General features: G+C 37.4%; 1 protein-coding gene across 1 annotated transcript in view; it reads left to right on the forward strand.

The window, feature by feature from the left end:
- The window catches only part of DICER1 (dicer 1, ribonuclease III), a 66,737-nt gene that overhangs the window by 15,968 nt on the left and 27,062 nt on the right, over positions 1-23,707 (forward strand). Inside the window, 9 exon segments of the mRNA XM_075029905.1 lie at positions 2,398-2,463; positions 3,379-3,479; positions 13,751-13,943; positions 14,877-15,039; positions 15,494-15,624; positions 16,773-16,907; positions 17,747-17,907; positions 19,263-19,431; positions 21,546-22,018. Coding sequence (XP_074886006.1) covers positions 13,800-13,943; positions 14,877-15,039; positions 15,494-15,624; positions 16,773-16,907; positions 17,747-17,907; positions 19,263-19,431; positions 21,546-22,018 — 1,376 coding nt within the window. The 5' untranslated portion in view covers positions 2,398-2,463; positions 3,379-3,479; positions 13,751-13,799.

The following is a 23,707-nucleotide window of genomic DNA, read 5'->3' on the forward strand; positions in this document are numbered from 1 at the left end:
GGCAGACTTTTTCCTCCCAGTCATAATGGTAGTTTTTACCTTACCCCCTCTGATGCTATAGGACTTTGATTCATGCTGGAATTCGTTTGTATTTGCAGGAAGATAACTCACTTCATCATAGCTTTGTTGTTGAGTTTAAGAGTCCAATTGCATAGATCTTGCAAGATAAGAACTTCATTTTCAAGTTGTTAACAGTTTGAATAATGGCTTAATTAAATATTAACGTCATTATTGGGATGGAGGGGATAGTTGTTTAATTTCAAATGTAGAAGATGTTGAAGAGCAAGAACATAGATAGTGTGTTTCAGATTAAGACTGTTGCCTGTAATGTGTCAGTAGGTCTTTCACTGCAAATTTCGGTCCTCCTTTTTCTGACAATCTTTTTTTAATAGCAACAATTAGGTGTCATATTAACATGATTATTTTCAAATACTGAATTACAAAACCAGGAAATAAAAATAAAACCTGTTGATATATTCTTCTGCATACTCTTTGATATATTTGGATACTTGGTTTTTGTATTAGCAAATGTTTAAGTAGCAAATAGCCAAGATACTTCAAGATCGTGGCTGAGATGTGCAGGTAGTGGTTGCTTGGAGGTTTCTAGAGCACTGGAGATTTGCAGAAGTGACTGGTGTATCACTCGTTGGATGCTTCTCTTGATGTCTTTGTAGGAGCTGGGGTTTTTTTCAGGTTTTTGCTTTATTCTTTGAGTATTTGATGTGTTTGTGGTGTGTCTAGTTAAACGCTCCAAATGGCTAGTTACCTTGGAACTCTCACCTTCTACCCTGTAGATAAAATATGTGAATGTTGAATTCTTAATAGAAACCTTTTTAAAAAAAAAAACACGGTGGTGTTACTGTTCAATAGAAGACATTCTAGAAATTAATTTTTAGCAATGTCAATGTCAGTAATTTTTCCTTTTTGACCCTTTTGCTTTCTTTTAACAAGATCCCCAGTCACTGTAGAGTAAAATGAGATTTTTTTTTTATTTTTTTTTTTTTTAAATGTGGTAAAAAAAAAAATCTTGTCAGATTGGACTCCAATGTTACAGTTGTTAAATGCTGGAGTAGTTGGTTATGTTATTTGCTGTGGTAACCCCTAGCTGTGTCTATTGTTTGGCTGGGATCATTGGCAAGCTGCAGATGCCTTTGGCCTGCAGACGGGAAGGATTGACCGTCTACTGCAACAAGCTTTTGTCTAAGTGGGTGCACCAACACCATTTAGATGCTAATGTGATATAAGCTCGCTGTTTTGTACTAGAACTTGACTGCATCTCAGGAATGTGGCCTGTCTGGTTTTATGTTGGCTTCGGCATTAAAAGGGCCTACTGTAATTCATGTCTGCCAATCGATTAAAGCTGCAATCTTGTGTTTTATGGCTTTGATGTGCCAAAGGAAATTGTTGGGCTTGGTGGAGAATTACATACTTTTTTTGGTTCTTCCAGATTTTACCTGCTGATCTGTATGCTTTTTGTTTGCCATCTACGATTAGGGAAAAAAGTAAATTTGCTGTGTGAAGCCATGTATGGTGTTAGCTTTACTGACAGCGTTGAACCATTTTTTCTTCTGTTCATATTTGTTATATGGTGGGGTGACTAAATGCTGTCTGTATTGTTCCTTTCTGCTTTTCTTGCAAATATAAAGTGCAATATATTTCTGTATTTTTAGCAGAGGTGTGACAGTTTTCAGTTGTTAGGCTATTTTCTGGTTCAGTGGAATACATATTCTGGTTCATGTTCTAGAGGTGGTGAATAAATGAATAACCTAGGCATAACAGTTATAATAAACTTAAGTCTGGTCACTGCATCTTAGCAGCAAGTTGCTGTATTTTGTGCAGAAAAAAAGGATGTGTGTATAGTGCAAACGGGAATTTAAAAAGTAGCCCTGGGAATAAAATTTTCATAGGTCTATTTTGTATATGAATGCAGTACTCATCAGATTTTCTGTGCTGCGCTCCACAAATATTCTTGTTGTAAAATAGAACAATAACTGTTTATTTTGTTTTCTGGAAACATGTAAGTTATTTAAGTTTTTTTTTTTAAATGTGTTGAATGATAAGTTTCTTCAGGTTTTCATTACTGTATTAGGTGAAAAATGCATGGAAGGAGCACAGGGGAGGAAAACCATAAATCTGGTTGGACTCAACTAGCAATTACTTTAGCAGATAAAACAAAATATGCAAATATCTCCTGAGCGCTCTTAAGGCTGATCTTTCAGACACTGACTGTCTGTATCCCTAGCCAAAAAAGGACATATGATAATTAGATTTTGGAGGACCATGTGCTGTTGCTACAGAGCTAAATATTAAAATGCAAGAAAGCAGACTACCACATGGCACAATTGATTTTTATGGCAGTTCATGTTAAAATGCTCTCTTTTTTATATTGCCTTTTAGGTTACCTAGGGTGAAACAAAATTACAGGCTTGGAGACTCTGGAAAAGCTCAGCATCAGCATTTGAGGTAAAAATGAACATACTGAAGTAATCTTGGGAGTGTCCTTCTTGTTAACTTTGTGGAACTGATTGGAGTAGAAATTTTCATCAAGATCCATTCTGCATTTAAGTTTTCAGTATTGATTTTTAAAAAATTGACTTCAGAATCTCTCTTTTTAGGTCTGGGAAAACTCATACTTTAGGTGAATATATCGTGTAAATATTTTAGAGCTTTGAGGACATTGTAGATCTGCTTAGATATGGTATTTTTGGTTTAAGTTGTAGTTGTATAGAATGACTAATATATCTATGAAATTCTTTGTCTTTCCTAATTTTACTTGTATAGCTAAATGTATTTTTATGCAAATCACCATCTTAATTGCACAATATTTTTACTTTTATTAAAAAACGTGTTAATGTACTTAGAAAGAAATGGTTATTGTTTTTTTCATGAGTTTACTGTATTAATTGCGGCTTCAAATTGAAATACTGTGCAGAAGTTTGAATTCTTTTTTTTTTTTTTCTTTTTAAATGTTTAACTCAAGTGAAATGAAAGTACATGTGCATGGAAAAAGCAGTACAATTGTACTGAACATAGTAAAATTATGTAGAACATACTACTCTTGTATTTCTCACATGAACCAGTTATTAATATTAATCATAGTAACCTGTAAAGAGGATTAGGGAAGTTCGCTTTCCTTGCGCGTTTAAACTACAAAAAATTAGCTTTTAAATTACTCTTAAATTTTTATTTCTAATACTAAACTAAAATAATTCATGTTCAGGATGGACTTAAATAGTTCATTTTCTGTCAGCAAGTTACAGTGTGGGGTTGACACATCTAAATGTTTATAAGCAACTGAATTGCCACAATTAACCCTGCTATTGTAGTTCCCTTTTCAAACCATTTTTATAGTTCATAGGTTTTGTTGTTGTTTTTAAGAGCCGAAGCTTGCAAATTATGTGATTAATCTACAAGCTGATACCATGATGTCAAAATGCAGTTCGGGAAGCATAAACACAGAGACTGCGGAAATTAAAACGGTAAGGCTATGCTTTGTAGTATGGGAGAAGCAGGTTTTTATGTATCACTGCACTGTATTCTTCTATTTTATATTTAAAGCTTCTTCAGGACCTTAGAGTAAAGCAACTTCTGTGTGTGAGGTTATAGAATTTTACTGTGAACTTCTTTGGAAAGAATAATGAAACTAGCTACTTTATTCTGTCCATAGACTGTTAGATACAGCAATGGCAGAGATAAAAAGATGTTTGTCGTGAAACACATGCTGTGATACTTCTTATGAAGCTGAATATGATTAAAAATGTATTCATTTTTTTGAAAGGATGTGTGTGTTTAAATATTTCTTGTGGATTTTGTATTCAGATGTGGTTGTGTTGGTGAAATACAATCAATTTAAAAAAAAAAAAAAGTGCTAAGAGGGGAGGTACGAAGAGTTGGAATTAAAATTGAATTTCTATGTTGTTCCAGATAGGAGATACAAAGTAAATGGTGAGGAAAGTAAATGACAGGTAAATTGTTAAGGCCTTAGTTTCAATAGTATGCTTCAGTTTGAATTACGAGTTCAGCAAAAACAGGAGAAGAGTCTATCCAATTAAAGCTATGTAGAAGAAAAATTGATATGTAGTTTGATAACATAGGGAAGACAGATGTATCTATTTTCCCTGGTCCTCACCTTGCCTTGCATCTTAGGTGCCGTACACTTTATGTTTTAGCTTTTGTCCTCTGTGTTAAGGAGGTGAAAGAAGAGGAATCTGCATAGCACCAGTTCTGCACCACTGATTAAGCAACTACATAGTTCGGACTGTTGTACAGGGCCTTATACACATCATTTTAAAAAATGAAATAGTTTGTCCCAGAATCTGGCTTCATGTTTGTATTTGTTAAAGGAAAAACATCTCCTTTCTAAACTTTTATTCTGAATGCCTCATGTGCTGGTGTCACACTAGATATGCTAGAAAACTGATTTTTGTTTTCACATTTTATTTCTGTACTGGTAAATGCCCTACAGCCTATGTATGTTATGCTGGTATATAGTGGTATAATCCTTTTGCTTTAGAGACTGTTACAACGTACAGCAGCATAACTTTGGTGTGAACTGTGTCTTGCTGGCTCTGTTGGTAGAGCTAGACTAATTGCAATGGAAAGCTTTTATTAGGCTTTTGCCTCAAATCCAGGTTTGGTCATACTGGTGACTGAACACCAGATGAGGGACTTAAGGGTTTGTGTGTTTTTCTGAGCCTGTTAAGTGTCATGTTGTACTCCATTTCTCTCCTGTATACAGACATGTAGGAGGAGTCTGCCAGGAATTCCAGCTCTTAACTATACTGTACTGCTTGTAAAAATGGTTCAGAAGCAGTTCGTTCAAGTGTAGAGCCTCAGTGTAATCTTCATTTAATAAGCTCTTTAATGAAACTTTTATGAACAACAGAAAGCAGCCTTTGCTGCTTTGGTATGTCTTACTGTGCTATTAGAGGCCAACATTCTGCTTTTGCTGTTAGACTGGATCTGTAACAGAAAAATAGAACAAATAAAATTCTTCTAGATCAGGATGAACATTTACAATGAATATTGATGATTGTGCGAGGGAAACCAGTGAAGCTTGTTCTTATAGGAATGCTTACATTTGAGCTTTGTAAGCATTTATGCATTCTGTTTGCCCTTCTTTAAAGGGAACAGATCTGAAATACAGTTTTGGGGGTTTTTTTCCCTTTAAGAATATTGTAGGATCAAATATAAAAACTGCTGTTAGGCAAACTTTGAAGGATAACAGATAAGGAGTGTCTCATGCAGCTGTGTTGTATGTTAAAGATAGCATAATATAAAAGAGATTTCTGATTCATCTTATTGAGTAATATTATTTGACAGTATTTCCTTACTTAGACCTTCTGGGCTTAATGATGTTGTTCAGAAACTTTGAATTCTGAGTTGGGAGCAGAAATGTCAATGCTTAATTTTTAAAGTATCCTAGATATTGTCTGCTGAATGAAGGTGGGGGGGATGGGGACATAACGACACGACTTTTCCCATGAAAATGAAACTTTTTAACTTGTTTCTGAGGTGTTTGAGTTTGGGGCTTTTTTTTTTCCCAAATAAAAACTGGGTGTGTTTGGTTTGGGCTTTTTAAGTTCTCTAAGAGAACTGAAGTTACAGAATACTCACAAAATACACTTTTGTAATGCTTTTGGACTATCACAGGAAAAGTCAAATCCTTTTAAAAAGTACACTTTTAAGAGCAGGTTTAGAAACCAGGCGATGTAAGAATCTTGTATCTTTACCTTAACTTGGGCAAAAACAACTTCTTGCCACTGAATGTTTATAGTGTAAGTAAAAGTCACTTTACTGCAGACTTCTGCAGTAATTGGTATAGAACATCCTCAGCGAATATTTTACATTTTGTAAATTAATATTTACATTAATTTTCTACTTTGTATTTTATATTTGTAGTATTTTATGGTTTTCTTTTTATTTGTTCCTCTACTATCCAACTAAGAATTTTCTGCGTTAGAGCTTTCAGCAAGTCAATGTTTCATGTAGCATTTGGACATAAAACTTACTATAAAGAATGTGATATTCACACTCTTTAGGTGTTCATGCAAGAGAATATTCAAGCAGCAAGATTCTATTCATATTTTTTGTATAGATTGTGATTTGTTTACTTTAGAGTATGTGGATTTTTTTTTCTTACCCCTTGAGACTAACTTTTTTTTTGGCTGATGCTGAGCGTGTTTTTAGAAAATAAATTAGACATTCCTGGACAAAGACAAAAACCTACAGCATTAGAAATAATTTTTGTATCACAAGGATTATGCTGGGTACAAATTTGCAAATAAACATTGGTGAAGAAAGCAGATGAAATATATTGTGTATGGCAGTAATACATTTTCCTTGTTAATAGGAGATAGTTGTAGTTTTGCATTAACTTGGTATGAATATAGCACATACTATGCAAGCAAATGGTGGTAAAAACTTGAAAGATGTATCCCCAGGGCTCTAGTCTCTTCTCTGTTTACTTCAGAGTATCATTCTGTAAATGTTTTAAACAGTCCTTGGAACAGGACTAGATCCAGAATGTCTTACTTCAGGTGAGTGCCCTACTTGGTTTGGCTTGTATTCCTTAGTGTTTCCTTGAAATTTTTTTGTGCACCAAGGGACTGCTTCAACTTGGATATAGTCCCGTGACTAAAAAACCTACACCACAGTTACAGAATTATTGTAGATGAGAAGAAACTGCTATTAAATGTTGCTGGCTGTTCATTCCCAACCTTGTGCCGTTCTGAAATAAAATTCTTTAAATGATAGAACAAGGGATTAGTTTTAGCTGTGCAGTTCACTGTCTGTTCACATGAATGTGCATTAAAGTAAGGACATCAAGTTGTGGATTTTGCTGTTAAAATTATCAAGATTGATGGCCATAAAACTGGACTCTTCAGTATTATTTTAGTAGAACAGGTAAGCTTGGGCACTGTGCTGCTTTGTCCACCTTCTGTAACCTAGTCTAAAGCCACAGGAAGCACGACTTGTTTCCTGTGTTTATCCCTTGATACTCAGTTTCAGCAAGTTCTTACAGTTTCTTGTTCTATCAATTTTCAACATAACGCAGTGGTTAAAGATAGAACATCTTAGCAGGTGTCTTTGTTACTGTGCTGGTTTTGGCTGGGATAGAGTTAAATTTCTTCATAGTAGCTGGTATGGGGCTATGTTTTGGATTTGTGCTGAAAACGGTGTTGATAATGCGGAGATGTTTTTGCTGCTGCTGTGGAGAGCTTACAGAGTCAGGGCCTTTTCTGCTTCTCAGCCCATCCCACCAGCGAGTAGGCTGGGGGTGCACAAGAAGTTGGGAGGGGACACAGCTGGGACAGCTGACCCCAACTGACCAAAGGGATATTTCAGACCATATGATGTCATGCTCAGCATATAAAGCTGGGGGAAGAAGGAGGAAGGGGGGGATGTTCAGAGAGATGGCATTTGTCTTCCCAAGCATTATGCATGATGGAGCCCTGCTTTCCTGGAGATTTCTAAACACCTGCCTGCTGATGGGAAGTAGTGAATAAATTCCTTGTTTTGCTTTGCTTGCATGCTCAGCTTTTGCTTTACTTGTTAAACTGTCCTTATCTCAGCCCACAAGTTTTCTCACTTTTACCCTTCTTCTCTCCCCCATCCCACTGTGAGGGAGGTGAGTGAACGGCTGCGTGGTGTTTGGTTGCTGGCTGGGGTTAAACCATGACAGTTACAGTGGCTGAGCAGGACTAGTTTGGGCTTCCCTGTTAGCTAGTTTCAGTTAGCTAGGTTCAGTTGACTTCTGTCCACAAATTCTGAACACATGTACTTACAACTCAAATGTTTTCAATTTAAAATCTGTTCTTCAAGTAGATGTGTTTTTTCCCTTTTTATTTCTAGATGGTCCTGTACTGCTTTTCTTTTATTGAAGAACTTGATATTCTTCTTGCTGTTGAAATACTTAGAATGATACAATTACTTCATTATTCTGGCTTACATTGACATTGATCTTGTCAGATCTCATGTACTTCCAATACAAATGAAGACTAGGAGACTTTAGCACAGCAAGAAGTAGCATTGATGGTTTAGGGAGGAGAACTTTTTCTTTTTCCCCGAATTAGCATACAGTGGGAGGGAATTTAAGCTACTTAAAGTGTGTTCTGCCTCATGTGAGCTTAACTCTGTTATTTTGCTAATTCACAGAACTATAGAATGCTTTGGATTGGAAGAGACCTTAAGGATCTTCTAGTTCCAACTCCCCTGCCATGGGTAGGGACACCTTCCACTAGACCAGGTTGCTCAAAGCCCCATCCAGCCTGGCCTTGAACACTTCCAGGGATGGGGCATCCACAACTTCTCTGGGCAACCTGTTGCAGTGCCTCACCACCCTCACAGTGGACAATATCTCCCTCATATCTAATCTAAATCTACCCTCTTTGAGTTTAAAGCCATTCCTCTTGTCCTTTCAGTACATGACCTTGTAAGAAGTCCCTCTCCAGCTTTCCTGTAGGCCCTCTTTAGGTATTGGAAGGCTGCTATAAGGTCTTCCCAGAGCCTTCTCTTCTCCAGGCTGAACAACCCTAACTCTCTCAGCCTGTCTTCATAGGAGGGGTGCTCCAGCCCTCTGATCATCTTCATGGCCCCCCTCTGGACTCACTCCAGCATGTCCATGTCTGTCTTCTGTTGGGGGCTCCAGAGCTGAATGCAGTACTCGAGGTGGGGTCTCATGAGAGCAGAGTAGAGGGGCAGAATCACCACCTTTGACCTGCTGGTTACATTTCTTTTGATGCAGCCCAGGATACGGTTAGCTTTCTGGGCTGCGAACATGCATGGCTGGGTCATCCTGAGCTTCTCATCAACCAACACCCCCAAGCCTTCTCCGCAGGGCTGCTCTCAATCCATTCTCCACCCAGCCTGTATTTGTGCTTGGGATTGCCCCGACCCATGTGCGGGACCTTGCACTTGGCCTTGTTGAACTTTGAGGTTTGCACAGGCCCACCTCTCAAGCCCACCTCAAGGTCCCTCTGGATGACATCCCTTCCCTCCAGCGTGCCGACCACACCACACAGCTTGGTGTTGTTGGCAAACTTGCTGAGGGTGCACTCAATCCCACTGTCTGTGTTGCCGACAAAGATGTTAACCAGCGCTGGTCCCTATACCAACCCACGAGGAACACCACTTGTCCCTGGTCTCCACTTAGACATTGAGTTGTTGACCGCAACTCTTTGAGTGCTACCATCCAGCCAATTCCTTATCCACTGAGTGGTCCATCTGTGAAATCCATGCCTCTCCAATTTAGAGACAAGGATGTCATGCGGCACAGTGTCAAATGCTTTGCACAAGTCCAGGTAGGTGACATCAGTTGGTCTTCCCTTATCCACCAGCACTGTAACTCCCTTGTAAAAGGCCACCAAATCTGTCAGGGACGATTTGCCCTTAGTGAAGCCATGTTGGCTGTCACCAATCACTTCCTTATTTTCCATGTGCCCTAACATAATTTCCAGGAGGATCTGCTCCATGGTCTTGCCAGGCACAGAGGTGAGACTGACTGGCCTGTAGTTGCCCAGGTCTTGCTTTTTTTCCCTTTTTAAAAATGGGGGTTATGTTTCTCCTTTTCCAGTCTGTGGGGACTTCCCTGAACTGCCACGACTTTTCAAATATGATGGACGGTGGCTTAGCCACTTCATCTGCCAGTTCCCTGAGGACCTGCAGATGTATCTCATCAGGTCCCATGGACTTGTGCACCTTTAGGTTCTTAGGGTGGTCTTGAACCTGATCTTGTCCTACACTGGGCAGTTCTTCATTCTCCCGGTCCCTGCCTTTGCCTTCTGTGACTTGGGTGGTGTAGCTGGAGCACTTGCCAGTGAAGACTGAGGCAAAAAAGTCGTTGAATACCTCAGCCTTCTCCATATCGCAGGTAACCAGGTCTCCTGTTTCTTTCCGGAGGAGGGCCCATATTTCCTCGTCTTCCTTTTATCACCAACATACCTATAGAAGCTTTTCTTATTGCCTTTTATGCCCCTGGCCAGATCTATCGGGGCTTTGGCTTTCCCAAGCTGATTCCTGGCTGCTCAGGCAATTTCTCTGTATTCCTCCTAGGCTGCCTGTCCTTGCTTCCACCCTCAGTAGGCTTCCTTTTTGTGTTTGAGTTTGTCCAGGACCTCCTTGTTAATCCATGCAGGCTTCCTGGCATTTTTGCATTTCCTATTTGTTGGGATGCGTTGCTCCTGAGCTTGGAGGAGGTGATCCTTGAATATTAACCAGCTTTCTTGGGCCCCTCTTTCCTCCATGGCTGTATCCCATGGTACTATGCCAAGCAGATCCCTGAAGAGGCTCTCCTGAATATGGTATTGAGCTTGCTGTGCGCCCTCCTCACTGCCCTAAGGATCTTAACCACCATTTCATGATCACTGCAGCCAAGGCTGCCCTTGACTCACATTCCCCACCAGCCCCTCCTTGTTGGTGAGAACAGGGTCCAGCATAGCACCTCTCCTCGTTGGCTCCTTGGAGAAGCAAGTTATCATGAATGCATTCCAGGAACCTCCTGCATTGCTTATCTCTGCTGTGTTGTCCCTCCAACAGATACTGGGGTGATTGAAGTTCCCCCTGAGGACAACCAGGGCTTGTGAAGGTGAGGCTGCTCGTATCTGTCTGTAGAGGGCCTCATCTGCTCAGTCTTCCTGGTTGGGTGGCCTGTAACAGATCCCCACTGCATTGTCACCTGTCCCTGCCCTCCCTTTAATCCTACCCATAAGGTCTCGGTTGGCTTCTCATCCATCCCCAGGTGGAGCTCCATGTAGTCCAGCTGGTCACTGACATAGAGGGTGACAGCCCCTCCTCATCTCTCCTGCCTGTCCTTCCTAATAAGCCTGTATCCTTCCACTCCAACACTCCAGTCATAGCAGCCATCCCGCCATGTCTCCGTGATGCCAGTAAGATCATAGCGCTGCAGGTATGCGCAGTGTATCGTAGCTAAATTCTCTTTTTTTTTTTTGTCAGATTGCAGGGTAATAACGGTATGGTTAACAGTGGCAGGCAGTGTTGTTTTGCTTGTGCTTACTTTTAAAGTTACAAATGCGTATGTACTTCTTCCTTTGCAGTTCAAAGGGTTTTTTGAGAATGCTTTTTGATCTTGATGAGATGATTGTACTTTAGGGCAGGTCTTTAATGAAGATACACAAACCAAAATTGTAGTTGAGAGTATATGTTGTTTCACAGCTCTTCCAGATCAAGCTGCCACCGTAAGTATGAATCCCCTTGCTTCTTGCAGTGGGGTAGCTAACCTAATATCACTGTCATGAAGTGTGTAGCAAAGGAGATATGCTTATTTGTGAATATTAGATCCTGTACTTGTTTCTTGTTAACAGCCTTCTCAAATAAGGTTGGTTTTCTTTCCTTAATTTCCTCCTGGTGATGTGATAAAGGTATTTTATATGTTTTCAAAGTTGTATTTATGATTTGGAAAAAAACCAAAATAGGTGGAACAGTAAACGAAAAGGAGGCACTGCTGATGTCAAGTGATTATAAAACTGAAGTGGCTGGGCTTAGATACAAGAATGATTGGGGAATTGACTTTAGCTTTTATTATGCAAAAGGTTTGGGGTTTTTTTTCCTGGTCCCTTCTAGTCTTGAGCAATTATGATGGCTGTGACCAGGGCTCATTTTAACAAAGCAAACACTTGTGTTTCCACTTCAGTTGCTATATGTAAGTAGAGAAACATGCCTGAGACCATTTCAACAAAATATTGTAGTCATGATAAAGATTTTTGTATCAAAGGATTTTTTTTCATGTTACCAACTAGCATGTTACTCAGTGGAATATAAAAAGAAGCTAGATATATTGAAGTATTAAAGGGGAGCTTCATCTATAAGCTGGAGTGGGGGAGTCGGGGATGACACATATTTCCCTATGTTATCTCCCCTTTCCCCTGCTCTCATATACCTAAGCTGTTAGTTCATACAAAAGCTTCACTTACGTTAGCAGTACCCAAAGCTTCCAGATGCTTTCTACCAGTGGCTGGGGAATGTTGTGTATTATGCTACTGACCTTCAAAATAATTCTTTATTATGGAACCGAACAATGATACTTGAACTTAACCACACTGTCCTTCAGGACTCCCCCTGTTCCTTTGGAAAAACTGAGACAAAGCTCTATCTCTGACTACTTTCTATGAAGTGGGATTACTTCTGCATGAATCTGCAAGGGTAGTGACCATGTGATTCAATTTATTGCCTTCTCTTTATTTTACAAGATATACCCAAGATGGAAAACTAGAGAGAATTGGTTTAATCTCTTTTGTCAGAGCTTCCCATAGTTATTTAATACTACTTAAGTTAGAATATAAATCAGTGTTTAGACATGGCCCAAATTATAATATTTAACTTAAAAATGTGAATATACCACAAAGAGCTACAGTGTTTTATTAATTGAAGACTATGTTAAATAAAATTTCATCTTGGTACAAAAATAAATGAATACTTTTAAATTGTACTGCTTTATTTGTAATCTCTCGAAGCAGTTATTTCTCATAACCATTAGTGGTTAATATTTTCTATTAGATATCATATCATACTTTTCTTAGTTTTTGTTCCCTACTGCATATTTGCAAAACTTAACCAACTTTACTGTTATATAGAAAAGCAAGGACATTTCTATGCAATAGGATGATAATTAGCTTTTCCTCATGAATTTCTAATGAATGATTAAATTTGAAAGCATCGTCATTTTTATGTATTTCTCATTTTGAGATTGATGCTAAAATGAATATAGAGCATCTAGGAATTTAGAGGAAAACTAACTTTTGCAAATACTGTTTTGTTGACTCAGGTATGTATCTGATTTGAAGGGGGGAAGTATTCAAAATGTCTTAGATTTGATGCACTATGTTTGTGTTGCACTTCAGCAATATTTTTCTATATCGTCGGGCCTTAATCAGTTTCCCTGGGCAAGGTAGATTTGATTTTTTTTTTCTTTTTTTTTTTAACCTTGATCATTCCTGACAGATAGCAAACACTTTAAAAAAACCCTGAGTGATGAGGACTTCATAGCCTTAGTAGGAAAGTGTTTTCCAGTGTGTAATTGTCATCAAGTTGTGAATGGTTGATTTGTTTATCAGTTAGAATATCTTTCTGGAAATTGGTGGTTAACCTGATAAGGGTCCCTTTCTTCATTAGTCCGTATCAGAGTCATTAGCAATTATTTGTAATACGTCTGCCAGTTCCTTAAATAGGTAACCTTATCAGAATCTGTTGATTTGAAAATACTGATGTTCTTATGTAGTTATTGTTCTTTCCCTGCTGATTAGGATAAAGTTCCTCTTGCATGTGTATATGTAAAGCTTTAACCGGCCATAGGGACTTTCTGGTTGGAAAGAAAAGTGGAAAATATGATACTTACTTATGCCTGTGCTCTAGAAAATCAATCTTTTTCTTTCTTGAAGTAAAGCTAAAAGAGCTTTATTTTTTTAATTTGTTTTTAAAGATATTTTAAATGGTATTCTGTCAGAACATAAATGGAACTCTATTCTGAAATGTATTTGCGTAAATCCAAATGCCTAGAATGAACTTTGCCGTGTAAAGTACAGCTCCTTTCGAATTTCTTTGGTGCTTTGATAAACACACATCTTCAAGTTGAAAAGTGCCTATAAATTTAAAATTAACATTTTCTGCTGAAAATAGTATGACATTTAGCACTTAGTGGAAGTAAAATCAAGTAATGTCCTTTTCTTAGAATAAATTTTCTCTTCTTGCTTTATATTGTTACTGTATCTAATACTGTTTCTTTTTCTTCTCATAGTAGGCTGTGCTGGAACAAAAATGCAATGAAAGAAACACTGGATGAATGAATGAAAAGCCCTGCTTTGCAATCCCTCAGCATGGCGGGACTGCAGCTCATGACCCCTGCTTCCTCCCCAATGGGTCCATTTTTTGGACTACCATGGCAACAAGAAGCAATTCATGATAACATTTACACACCAAGAAAATATCAGGTACTAGTGATAATACTAATACAGTAATGTCAAGAAAAAGTAAAATTAAATCCATTAACTTAATAGAAAAAGAACCAGAGCAGCTAGAGAACGTGCAGTGTTGCACACAGTCAGTCTAGGCATGTCTCAGCTCCACCTGTTGGGAGTCTTTAGCTTGGCCATGTTCTACATTTGTAATACCCTCTATTATCTCTTCTCAGTTTGCTCTAATGAGCAGAACAACTTTTAACCAGAGTATTCTCTTGCTGCTCTCTGCAAAATGCTGTTAGGGACAAATACAGAAAACATTACACTGTGCATATTGATTGTATGCATACAATCACGTCTCCTTCCTCCTCTGACCTTCTGTCTCCTACATGGTGAATCTTGATTTTTGGTTCACATACTGGTCAAAGCAGCTCAGTAATGTCAGAAACCCCATTGGAGCACTCTGATTTTCATTTTGTTATGCAAACCTGTTTCTGAGTCCTAGAATTTCAGTTCTCTTTGCACTGCAGAGGTGCCTGAAAGCTAGCATTTGGTCAGTCTTACTGAAAAGCTTAGATCACCTTGACATAATATACTTGCATGTTTGGCTGAATTGATGTATACAGTTAGATTTAAAAGCTCTAGCTTCTTTATTCACATAATGTATCTAGCAACAGAAGTGTCTATTAAAAAGATATAGCTAGAAAGCTACTTAAAATAGCAGCAAATTGTGATACTAAAGGATTTTAGATTTAGAAGATAGACCATATAGTGTGTATTAATATTTTTGGAAAGAATGTGACGATACATTGTTGTGAAAGAGATGTATTCTTTGGCGCTGGAAAGATCTCTAGGGACACTGCTGACTTGTCTGTAGTTTGTTTACCACTTGTGTTGTTTTTTTTTTTTTGTCAGCTTTTTCACTGCATTGCTGCAAGTAAGGACATTATTATTTTTTAAACCTAGGTTGAACTGCTTGAAGCAGCTTTGGATCATAATACAATAGTCTGCTTAAACACTGGCTCAGGGAAGACTTTTATTGCAGTACTACTCACTAAAGAGCTGTCCTACCAGATCAGGGGAGATTTCAACAAAAATGGAAAAAGAACTGTGTTCTTGGTCAACTCAGGTAAGAGGAAAAGTATACTAAGTTCCTGAACATGCTGCTAATATTTCCATGGAATATTCCTTAATAGAAGTTGTGTGAAAGCAAATTTGGGAGAAACTTTTGCATAAAGTCTTCCAACAGCAAAGATGCTAAACTGATTAAAGAATGTGATGCCTTTCATCTTTTGTTTATGATCCATTCAATATAACCTGTTTATCTCAGTGACATGTTCTGTTTCCTGGTATAAAATTAAGACGATGACTCTGAAGTGCAGTTTAGTTACGAAACTGTTTCCTTGCTGTGGTTTTATATGGAGGCATTTGCCATGTACACTTAGTTCAACATTAGTCTAAGCTAAAGATCATGTTATGAAACACAGTGCTAGGTAATATGACAGGCATCTTGAAAATTAATGTATGAAAAGAACTTTATGTGATTGAGATTTTTTTGTTTGTTTTTTTTTTTTTTTCTTAAGCAAATCAAGTTGCTCAACAAGTGTCAGCTGTCAGGACACATTCAGATCTTAAAGTGGGAGAGTATTCAAGTTTAGAGATAACTGAATCATGGACTAAAGAGAAGTGGAGTCAGGAATTCTCTAAGCATCAGGTGATGTATTAAGTGTAAACTATAAAAATAAGCAGAGTCTACAGTAAGTTAGGCATGATCAGAAGTGATAATTTCTTCCAATTATATGTTAACTTATTTTCTAAGAGAAATTCAGTATATTGGTATTAGTTGTATATGAATTTTGAGGCAAAACATGTATAGGGCTTCTCAGGTTGTTTTAAAAAGCTGTCCTTTTAATCCTTTGTTTTCAGTCTCCCTGACTTGTGGTTCATTATGATGATGATTGCAGAAGAAATTTTAAGCGTGCATAGTGTACTTTAAATGCCATTAAAAGATGTTTTAAGTATTAGGTAATAGAAATGATGATAAAATTGAATGTTCTTTGGGGATGCAGCACATTCTCTTTGGCATGCATTTTATTTCTGCCTTTTTGGGTACACTATTTCTCTCTAGTTCTCTTTTTAGACAGAAAATCAGTAGCTTTAATGGTAACATTTTTCTTGGTGGTTCTTGGACCCTTTCTGTTAAAATCTTTTTTCCATGCTGACCCTAAGTATATTACAGTAATGCAAATATTTGTTATTTCTGGGGTTTTCTGTCCAGTATTTAATAGTGGCCTATGTTCTGAGGAACTCTGACAAGTGGAAGTGTTACTATACTTGGTGGAGTTCAAAGTTATCGTAAAAATAGTGCATAATTTTATCAAGAAGCTCGACTCTTTATCTGTGATAATATACAAGAAATGAGTTTTCCTTTAAAAAGAATTGTGATAACATCCTGCTTTTCTGTTGTAGCTGCAGGTGGTTATGAGTTTTATGAAGAATTATCTTTCTTGCCAGAGGCATGATGATGGGACACATAAGGGACACTAACTTGTTATGGACTTAATGACGTTTGTTCCGTGTAGTCTGGCTGGTGTTGATATCATCTGTTTGTTGTATTACTTCTTTTTTTTTTTCCTAGGCCTGTGACATATAAAACCTTCAGACAGATTACTTTCTCAAGTAGAGAATGTTTTATTCTCTTTTGTCCTTACCTGGTCTATGTAGATGAATAGTAGCTGATATTTGCTAATACTGTCTAGCAAGACCTGCAGAAGGCTTTACTATTTCACCTTGACCTAAGCCAGCTTGTACTTTTGTTATACTGACAACTTTTTTTTTTCTTTTCTTTTCCTTTCAATCTAGGTTCTGGTTATGACATGTCATGTTGCTTTGACTGTTTTGAGAAATGAGTATTTATCCCTGTCAAATATTAATCTTCTGGTGTTTGATGAGTGCCATCTTGCAATCCAGGATCACCCATACCGTGAAATTATGAAGGTGAGTTTCCATTGCATGATGTTCTAATATTTGGTTGAGGAGGAGGAGTGAGGTGGGAGGGCTGGAGAAGTGGGAACTATTTAAGGCAGCTTTTGCTACGAAGGAAAAATATCAGTGGAGCCATATTTTAGCATGTTCTGGGACTGTGAAATTATTGTAATGAATTAAGACTTCAGTGATATCATAAGATAGAAAAATAGTGTGTTCACTGTATTTTGTGGTGGAGATTAAAGAAAACTTTGGCATTAACAGAAAAGAGAAGCTAAATTTATGGAATTAGAGGAATTTTGTAAATTCATTGACAAAATATATGGGTTTAGGAATGGGATGCACTAATAAGTTTTTATTATTTTAAAATACTGATTTCTATAGATGTTTGCAGGGCTCTTTGAGGGTATTCTTGGCTACATGTGATATTTGGCTTATACAATATGAGAAACCTGTATAATAGATGTCTTTCCAAATCTCTCTTCAAGTTTAACCAGAGCATATGTCTTCTATTTTTTTTAGATGATACTTTAGTTTTTACATGGTGTGGAAGTATTATGATAAGTGTGTTGTAAATGTGGCAAGGATACTCTGTGCTATGCTAACTGTTTATTTCTTTATATTTTTTCACATTGTAAATATTTACCTTTAAAGATGATTGCTGTTAAATCGTTACTCGATTTCTACTTTAACTTCCAGTCGATAGAATAGAAAATATTCATTCAATGTTTGGTTCATTTTCCACCACCTACTATTGAAATACTAGTTTCCATGTAAGCATCTAATTTTGCAGTCTGCTAGCTTGATGGTAGATTTGCAGTTAAGGTATTTAATTCTGTTTTACTTCACAGATCTGTGAGGATTATCCATCATGTCCTCGAATCTTGGGATTAACAGCTTCCATTTTAAATGGGAAATGTGATCCTGCCGAGTTAGAGGAGAAGATCCAGAAACTGGAGAAAATTTTAAAGAGCAATGCTGAAACTGCAACTGACTTGGTGGTCTTAGACAGGTATGTTGTACGGTTATGGCTGTTAAATTGATGCCTACGTTTTCATTTTGGCTAAAAGAATAAACCAGTAGAAATATTTGCTCTCTTAAATTTTAGGAAAGTTTATGTGTATGTGATGCCATTACTTCTATTTGCACCAGGGAAGGAACATTAAATTGCGTTTTGAGTAACCAGTGTTGAAGTACATCTTTCCTTAAAGTTAAGTCAAAGGCTGATTGGCCTTGGTATTCAAAGATTCTCTGTAATTGTTAAAAAAATTTAAAAAAAAAAAAAGGCAATAAAACAACTAACCACCACCCCCCCCCAACCCAAACAAGCCAAAAAACCCAACCAACAACAAAAAAACCTACACCAACACACACCCAACCAAAAAATTCATGTTACACAACATATTTCTGAACCTGTAAAATGCACTGTCTTATGTTTGGAGAGTAACTGGTTCATGTTCGGAGTGTGCCATAATGTTGCTATTTAATTTAGGAAAATGTTGCAACAGCCACAGTACAAGATATTCTTAATGCCGGAAAAGTTGCATGATTTTTTTTTTTTTCTTCCCCCTTCCGCCCCTGCCCCAAGAGTAGCCTGGGTTTAGAGGCTGATGAAAGACAGGGAGATGTGAGGGAGCAGTAAAACCAAAATTGAAGTAGCAGAGCAATAGCAGAGCGAGTGGGTCTTTTCCTGTATGTTCTTACAGAATGTAGAATCCTGTGAATGATGATTTGTTGTAGAGGAAAATTAGTGTGAAATGATTCATATGCACCATGTTTTCTTGCACCAGCTGTACTGGTGAACTGAGTTTCAGACAAAGTCAAAGATGGTTATTTCATGTTCTGAAACAGGTGTTTTGTGGGTGTGTTTTTTAAAGGCATTTTTCTGAACTTGAGTGAACCATTGCTTTTAGGAATTTCTCACTCATAGCTCTGTCATTCAAGAAGAGTAATTACTTGTGTAAGTGTGTATATATAGACCTAAACTGACATTATGTGGATTGTATTTGGCATATCAAAAGATTACAGTTTGGAAAAACAAAAGTCAAGATGGTGGTCAAGTAAATACAGTCTGCTTTGCCTTAGATTTTCCAATATTTGAAATTAATATTAGTGATATTAACCTCCTTTTTAGGGAGTGTATTAGAAGGAATGGTATTTTAGAATGAAGTATTTAGGGTGGTGCAGGTGTTTTACTTTGAAATATTTAACTGTGTATCTATTCATCATTATTAATTCATGGTGGGGAAAGAAACATGCTTGAATATACTTCATGTTGCTGTTGTTATTTGCTGTATAACCTTAACAGGCTGAAATAGCTCTGACTTTGAGAAGCTGTGTTTAACTTGATCTTTGCCCTCAATTAAGATATACTTCTCAGCCATGTGAGATTGTTGTAGACTGTGGACCATATACTGACAAAAGTGGGTTGTATGGAAGATTATTAAAAGAATTGGATGAAGCGCTTACTTTTCTGAATGACTGCAACATATCTGTACATTCAAAAGAAAGAGATTCCACCTTAATTTCTAAGCAGGTAAGGACATTAAGCTATGTGAAAAACCTGGAGAATAGAAATCTTACTGCTGTGTTTCTTTGCCATGTATGTTACATTATTAAAACTTTCTAAGCTAGCCATCCTAGACTATCTGAGCAAAAAGACTTCTGATTTTTGTACTCACTAAGAGCGCAGGTCTTTCCATAAATGAGTGGGGCATGAATGTCAACCATTGATTAGACCTTCATCTAGTCTGAGATTCAAATTTGCTTAAGGCAGTAAAATAATTCTGCACCCTGATGTTGTGGGGCCTTATTTCTGAAGTCAAGAATTTGACGCCTTTGTGATCTCTCATGACCTTTGAATAATTGAGTACAGAAGAGGAAATAATACCTCAGGAAGTATTTGGAAAAACTGTACCCAGGTGTATTAAAGGATGATAAAGTAAGAATTCAGGCAAAAATTCCAGCCACAGATCTACAGTTTCTACAATTTACCTTAGAGCAATATTGGACTAGTGCCACACCTAGCTGGAATGGAATTTGAGCCTCAAGCTTGCCCCTAACTTTCCATGTGTTTGCCTCTATGTTGTCATGCGAGATGGCAGAGTAGAGGCCAGAAGGCGTGGTGTATTGAGTAGGGACCTCTGACACATGGGGTTCGGGCAGCTTTTTTTCCCTCTTGGGCTTTGTGGTTTGGAATTGCCTCCTGAGGTACAACTATTTAGGTATGTAAGTCTTTGATTAACAAGAAGTCAGCAGCGAGTCACATTTCTATAATAGTCCATGAGGAAGTTGGAGAATGTATTTCTTTACTCAGCCCAAAGTATTCCAGTTTCCTTCAACATTCTTAGAAACCCAGCACTCTGACGCTGTCCAGAATAAGATTATTTGGGCCAGAGGGAAGGATGATACATAAGGCAGCCTATCACAGCTGCATGGAAAAAGAAACTCCCAGTTACTTTTGTGCTAAACTGAAAATGTAATAGGATAAAATATATAAAGAATGCTGGTGGCAATCCCCAAGATTTCCATAGTCCAGAAGAGTGGATTAACTGCTATGCTTCTAATGCGCGTAACCCTCTGTGCTTGTTTTCTGATCCAATAGCTTTCCAAGAAGATGGAGGCACCCATATTAAGAAATCAGTTTTCAGCCTGAAGAGCCTTTTGTCTTGGCACTAGAGAGCATCCAGCCTCTATGTGCAATTATGATTAGTTTAGACAAATTTTGCCCTTAATACTTACAGCTGACAAACTTCAGGGAGGATAGTGTAAAGGGGATGATAACCTGTTTTTCACTTTTTCATAGAAGGGAAGAAGGAAGAGAAATTAAAGCAGCAACTGAAAACTGTATCATCCTGACTGTTGTTACAGTTCTGTTGTAATTCTTCTGTTGTAATGGTACATCCATATCCTGAGTCTTTTTAATAGTATTATCAATGTATCCCATTTCTGGATTCCTAGTTTATTGTTTGACCACTTGACTCTTCAGGTGGAAAGTTTGCCATCGGATAAGATGTTGATGGTACTCAACTACCTATGCTATGGTCTCTGAGTAGGGTATAGTTCTTGTTTTCCTATTTCACCCACACATACAAACCCCTAATTTTTCTCCTTTGAGAGGGTAGACTTGCTAAGATTACCCTAAGGCCCCTGTACAACTTTCTGGTTAGATGCTTTTGAAACTGTGGCAAGTATCAGTAACAAATAAAGTAAAAATGCCTAGTAAACTGTCTAGTTTATTAGTTTTATGTTAAATATAAAGGATAATAATTTCTGCTTTATTTATCTAGCTGTCTCAAGAAGTATTCTCCTTTTTAGCATAATTATTTTAAGGCAAATTTCAAATTACAATTCCATTAAATTCTAAAATACTCTTTTAAGGTTTTTTTTTTTTTTTTGACATTCAGAAACGTACAAAGTTCAAAGTGTAGTTATAGTAATTTAGGGGGGAGGGGGAAACTTGCTCCATTAGAAACACGAAAATTCCCAAGGTCATCTAAATAACAAAAGCAGACTTCTAAATATTTTTATAATAGAACAATTGTCATAATCCTTACAAAGATTGCGCTATATGAGAAACAAGATCTCAGTCTTAAATGAATAGTTCACGAATGTACTCTTTGAACTGATATTTGAATTCATGTGTTGTAGATACTGTCAGACTGTCGAGCTGTGTTGGTTGTTCTGGGACCGTGGTGTGCAGATAAGGTAGCTGGGATGATGGTGAGAGAGCTACAGAAGTATATCAAACATGAACAAGAGGAGCTGCACAGGAAATTTTTATTGTTTACAGACACTTTCCTAAGGAAAATACATGCACTCTGTGAAGAGCACTTCTCGCCTGCCTCACTTGATCTGAAATTTGTAACCCCAAAAGTAATAAAGCTGCTTGAAATCTTGCGCAAATATAAACCATATGAACGGCAGCAGTTTGAAAGTGTTGAATGGTATAACAATAGGAATCAGGATAACTACGTATCTTGGAGTGATTCTGAAGATGATGATGAGGATGAAGAAATTGAGGAGAAAGAGAAGCCAGAGACTAATTTCCCATCTCCCTTTACTAATATTTTATGTGGAATTATTTTTGTGGAAAGAAGATACACAGCAGTTGTTCTAAATAGGTAAAGCTTTTTATTTATTTTTTTTTTTAAATGCATTTTAAAAAAGAAAAAAGAGACTCAGCTGCAGGCACATGGGTGTTAATATCATGAATATTTAGGGGATTGTCTTGTATTTTCAGAACTCTATTTTAAAGTTGGTTTAGGAGATCATACTGGATCTGTGTAAAGAATAACAACAAAAAAATTCACTCTATATATATATGGGGTGGATGGGAAGAGCATGTGTCTTTGAAAATTGTACTCAAGGGCTTGTTTTGGACCTGAGTTTGTAATTTGATTCCTTTAGAAGGCAAAATGTGAAATACTGTACTGTTGTGGTTTAACCCCAGCCAGCAGCTAAGCACCACACAGCCGCTCGCTTACTTCCCTCCCACCCAGTGGGATGGAGGAGAGAATCAAAAGGGAAAAAGTGAAACTTGTGGGTTGAGATAAGAACAGTTTCATAGAACAGAAGGAAAAAAACCTAATAATGATAATAGTAACAATAATAAAATGACAATAATACTAATAAAAGGATTGGAATATACAAAATAAGTGATGCACAATGCAATTGCTCACCACTTGCTGACCGATGCCATTAGTTCCCAAGCAGCGATCCCCCCAGGCAACTCCCTCCAGTTTATATACTAGCTGTGACATCACATGGTATGGAATACCCCTTTGGCCAGTTTGGGTCAGCTGTCCTGGCTGTGTCCCCTCCCAACTTCTTGTGCCCCTCCAGCCTTCTTGCTGGCTGGGTATGAGAAGCTGAAGAAGCCTTGACTTAGTCTAAACACTACTTAGCAACAACTGAAAACATCAGTGTGTTATCAACATTCTTCTCATGCTGAATCCAAGACATAACACTATACCAGCTACTAGAAAGAAAATTAACTCTATCCCAGCTGAAACCAGGACACTGTACTTAACTTGTAAAATAGTCATATACTGATTTGTCTTAATCAGTGTTTAAATTTATATTTGCAATGGATGCTGGAAACTTCCCTAACCTACAGAGTGCAACACTCCTGGAAATTTTACCATTACGTTACTAAATCACATTATTATATGATCCAAGTCTACAGAAAATCAAATTTGCCCTTGCACGAATATCTTTAAGATTTACCAGTACTACTTTAACAGTTGGTGTTTATAAAAAACCTATTCAGTCAAACACTAAGCACTTTCTTAAAGTCTCCACCAAGAAAAATATGAACCCTGGAGTATTTGCCAAGGTATACTATGCAATACTCTAGTTCCTTATCAGTTCTTATTCCTGAATGTGATTCATGTTAGTTTTACATAACACTTAATTGTTAAATGCTGTTTGCCACAAACCATGGATGACATCTGATTTATTCACCTATCTTGATTTTGAGGATTTGGTAGGGGTTTTTTGATAGTGTACTAAATGTCCTATGCAATTTGTTTATTGCATTCTGGATACCTCTGAATCTGACCACTCTGTTGTTACCTTTTTGCGTGAGTCAGTAGTTTGAGTGCATAATATATTCTTTGATCTGCAGACTTCCCTATGTGTTTTGTGAATTTCATCTTTTTTCTTTGCCGCCTTTGCATTTTTAGATATGTTTACATAAATAAGCAATATGAGGCAAACTAAGCCATTCAGTGAAATGAACATATTCTGTTAATAACTCCTGAAGAAATAACATTAACAGATTCTGATAAATTTTTGCTGAGCTGAAATGA

This window comes from Buteo buteo, chromosome 6 (assembly GCF_964188355.1).
Source record: "Buteo buteo chromosome 6, bButBut1.hap1.1, whole genome shotgun sequence".
In the NCBI taxonomy this organism is placed as follows: Eukaryota; Metazoa; Chordata; class Aves; order Accipitriformes; family Accipitridae; genus Buteo; species Buteo buteo.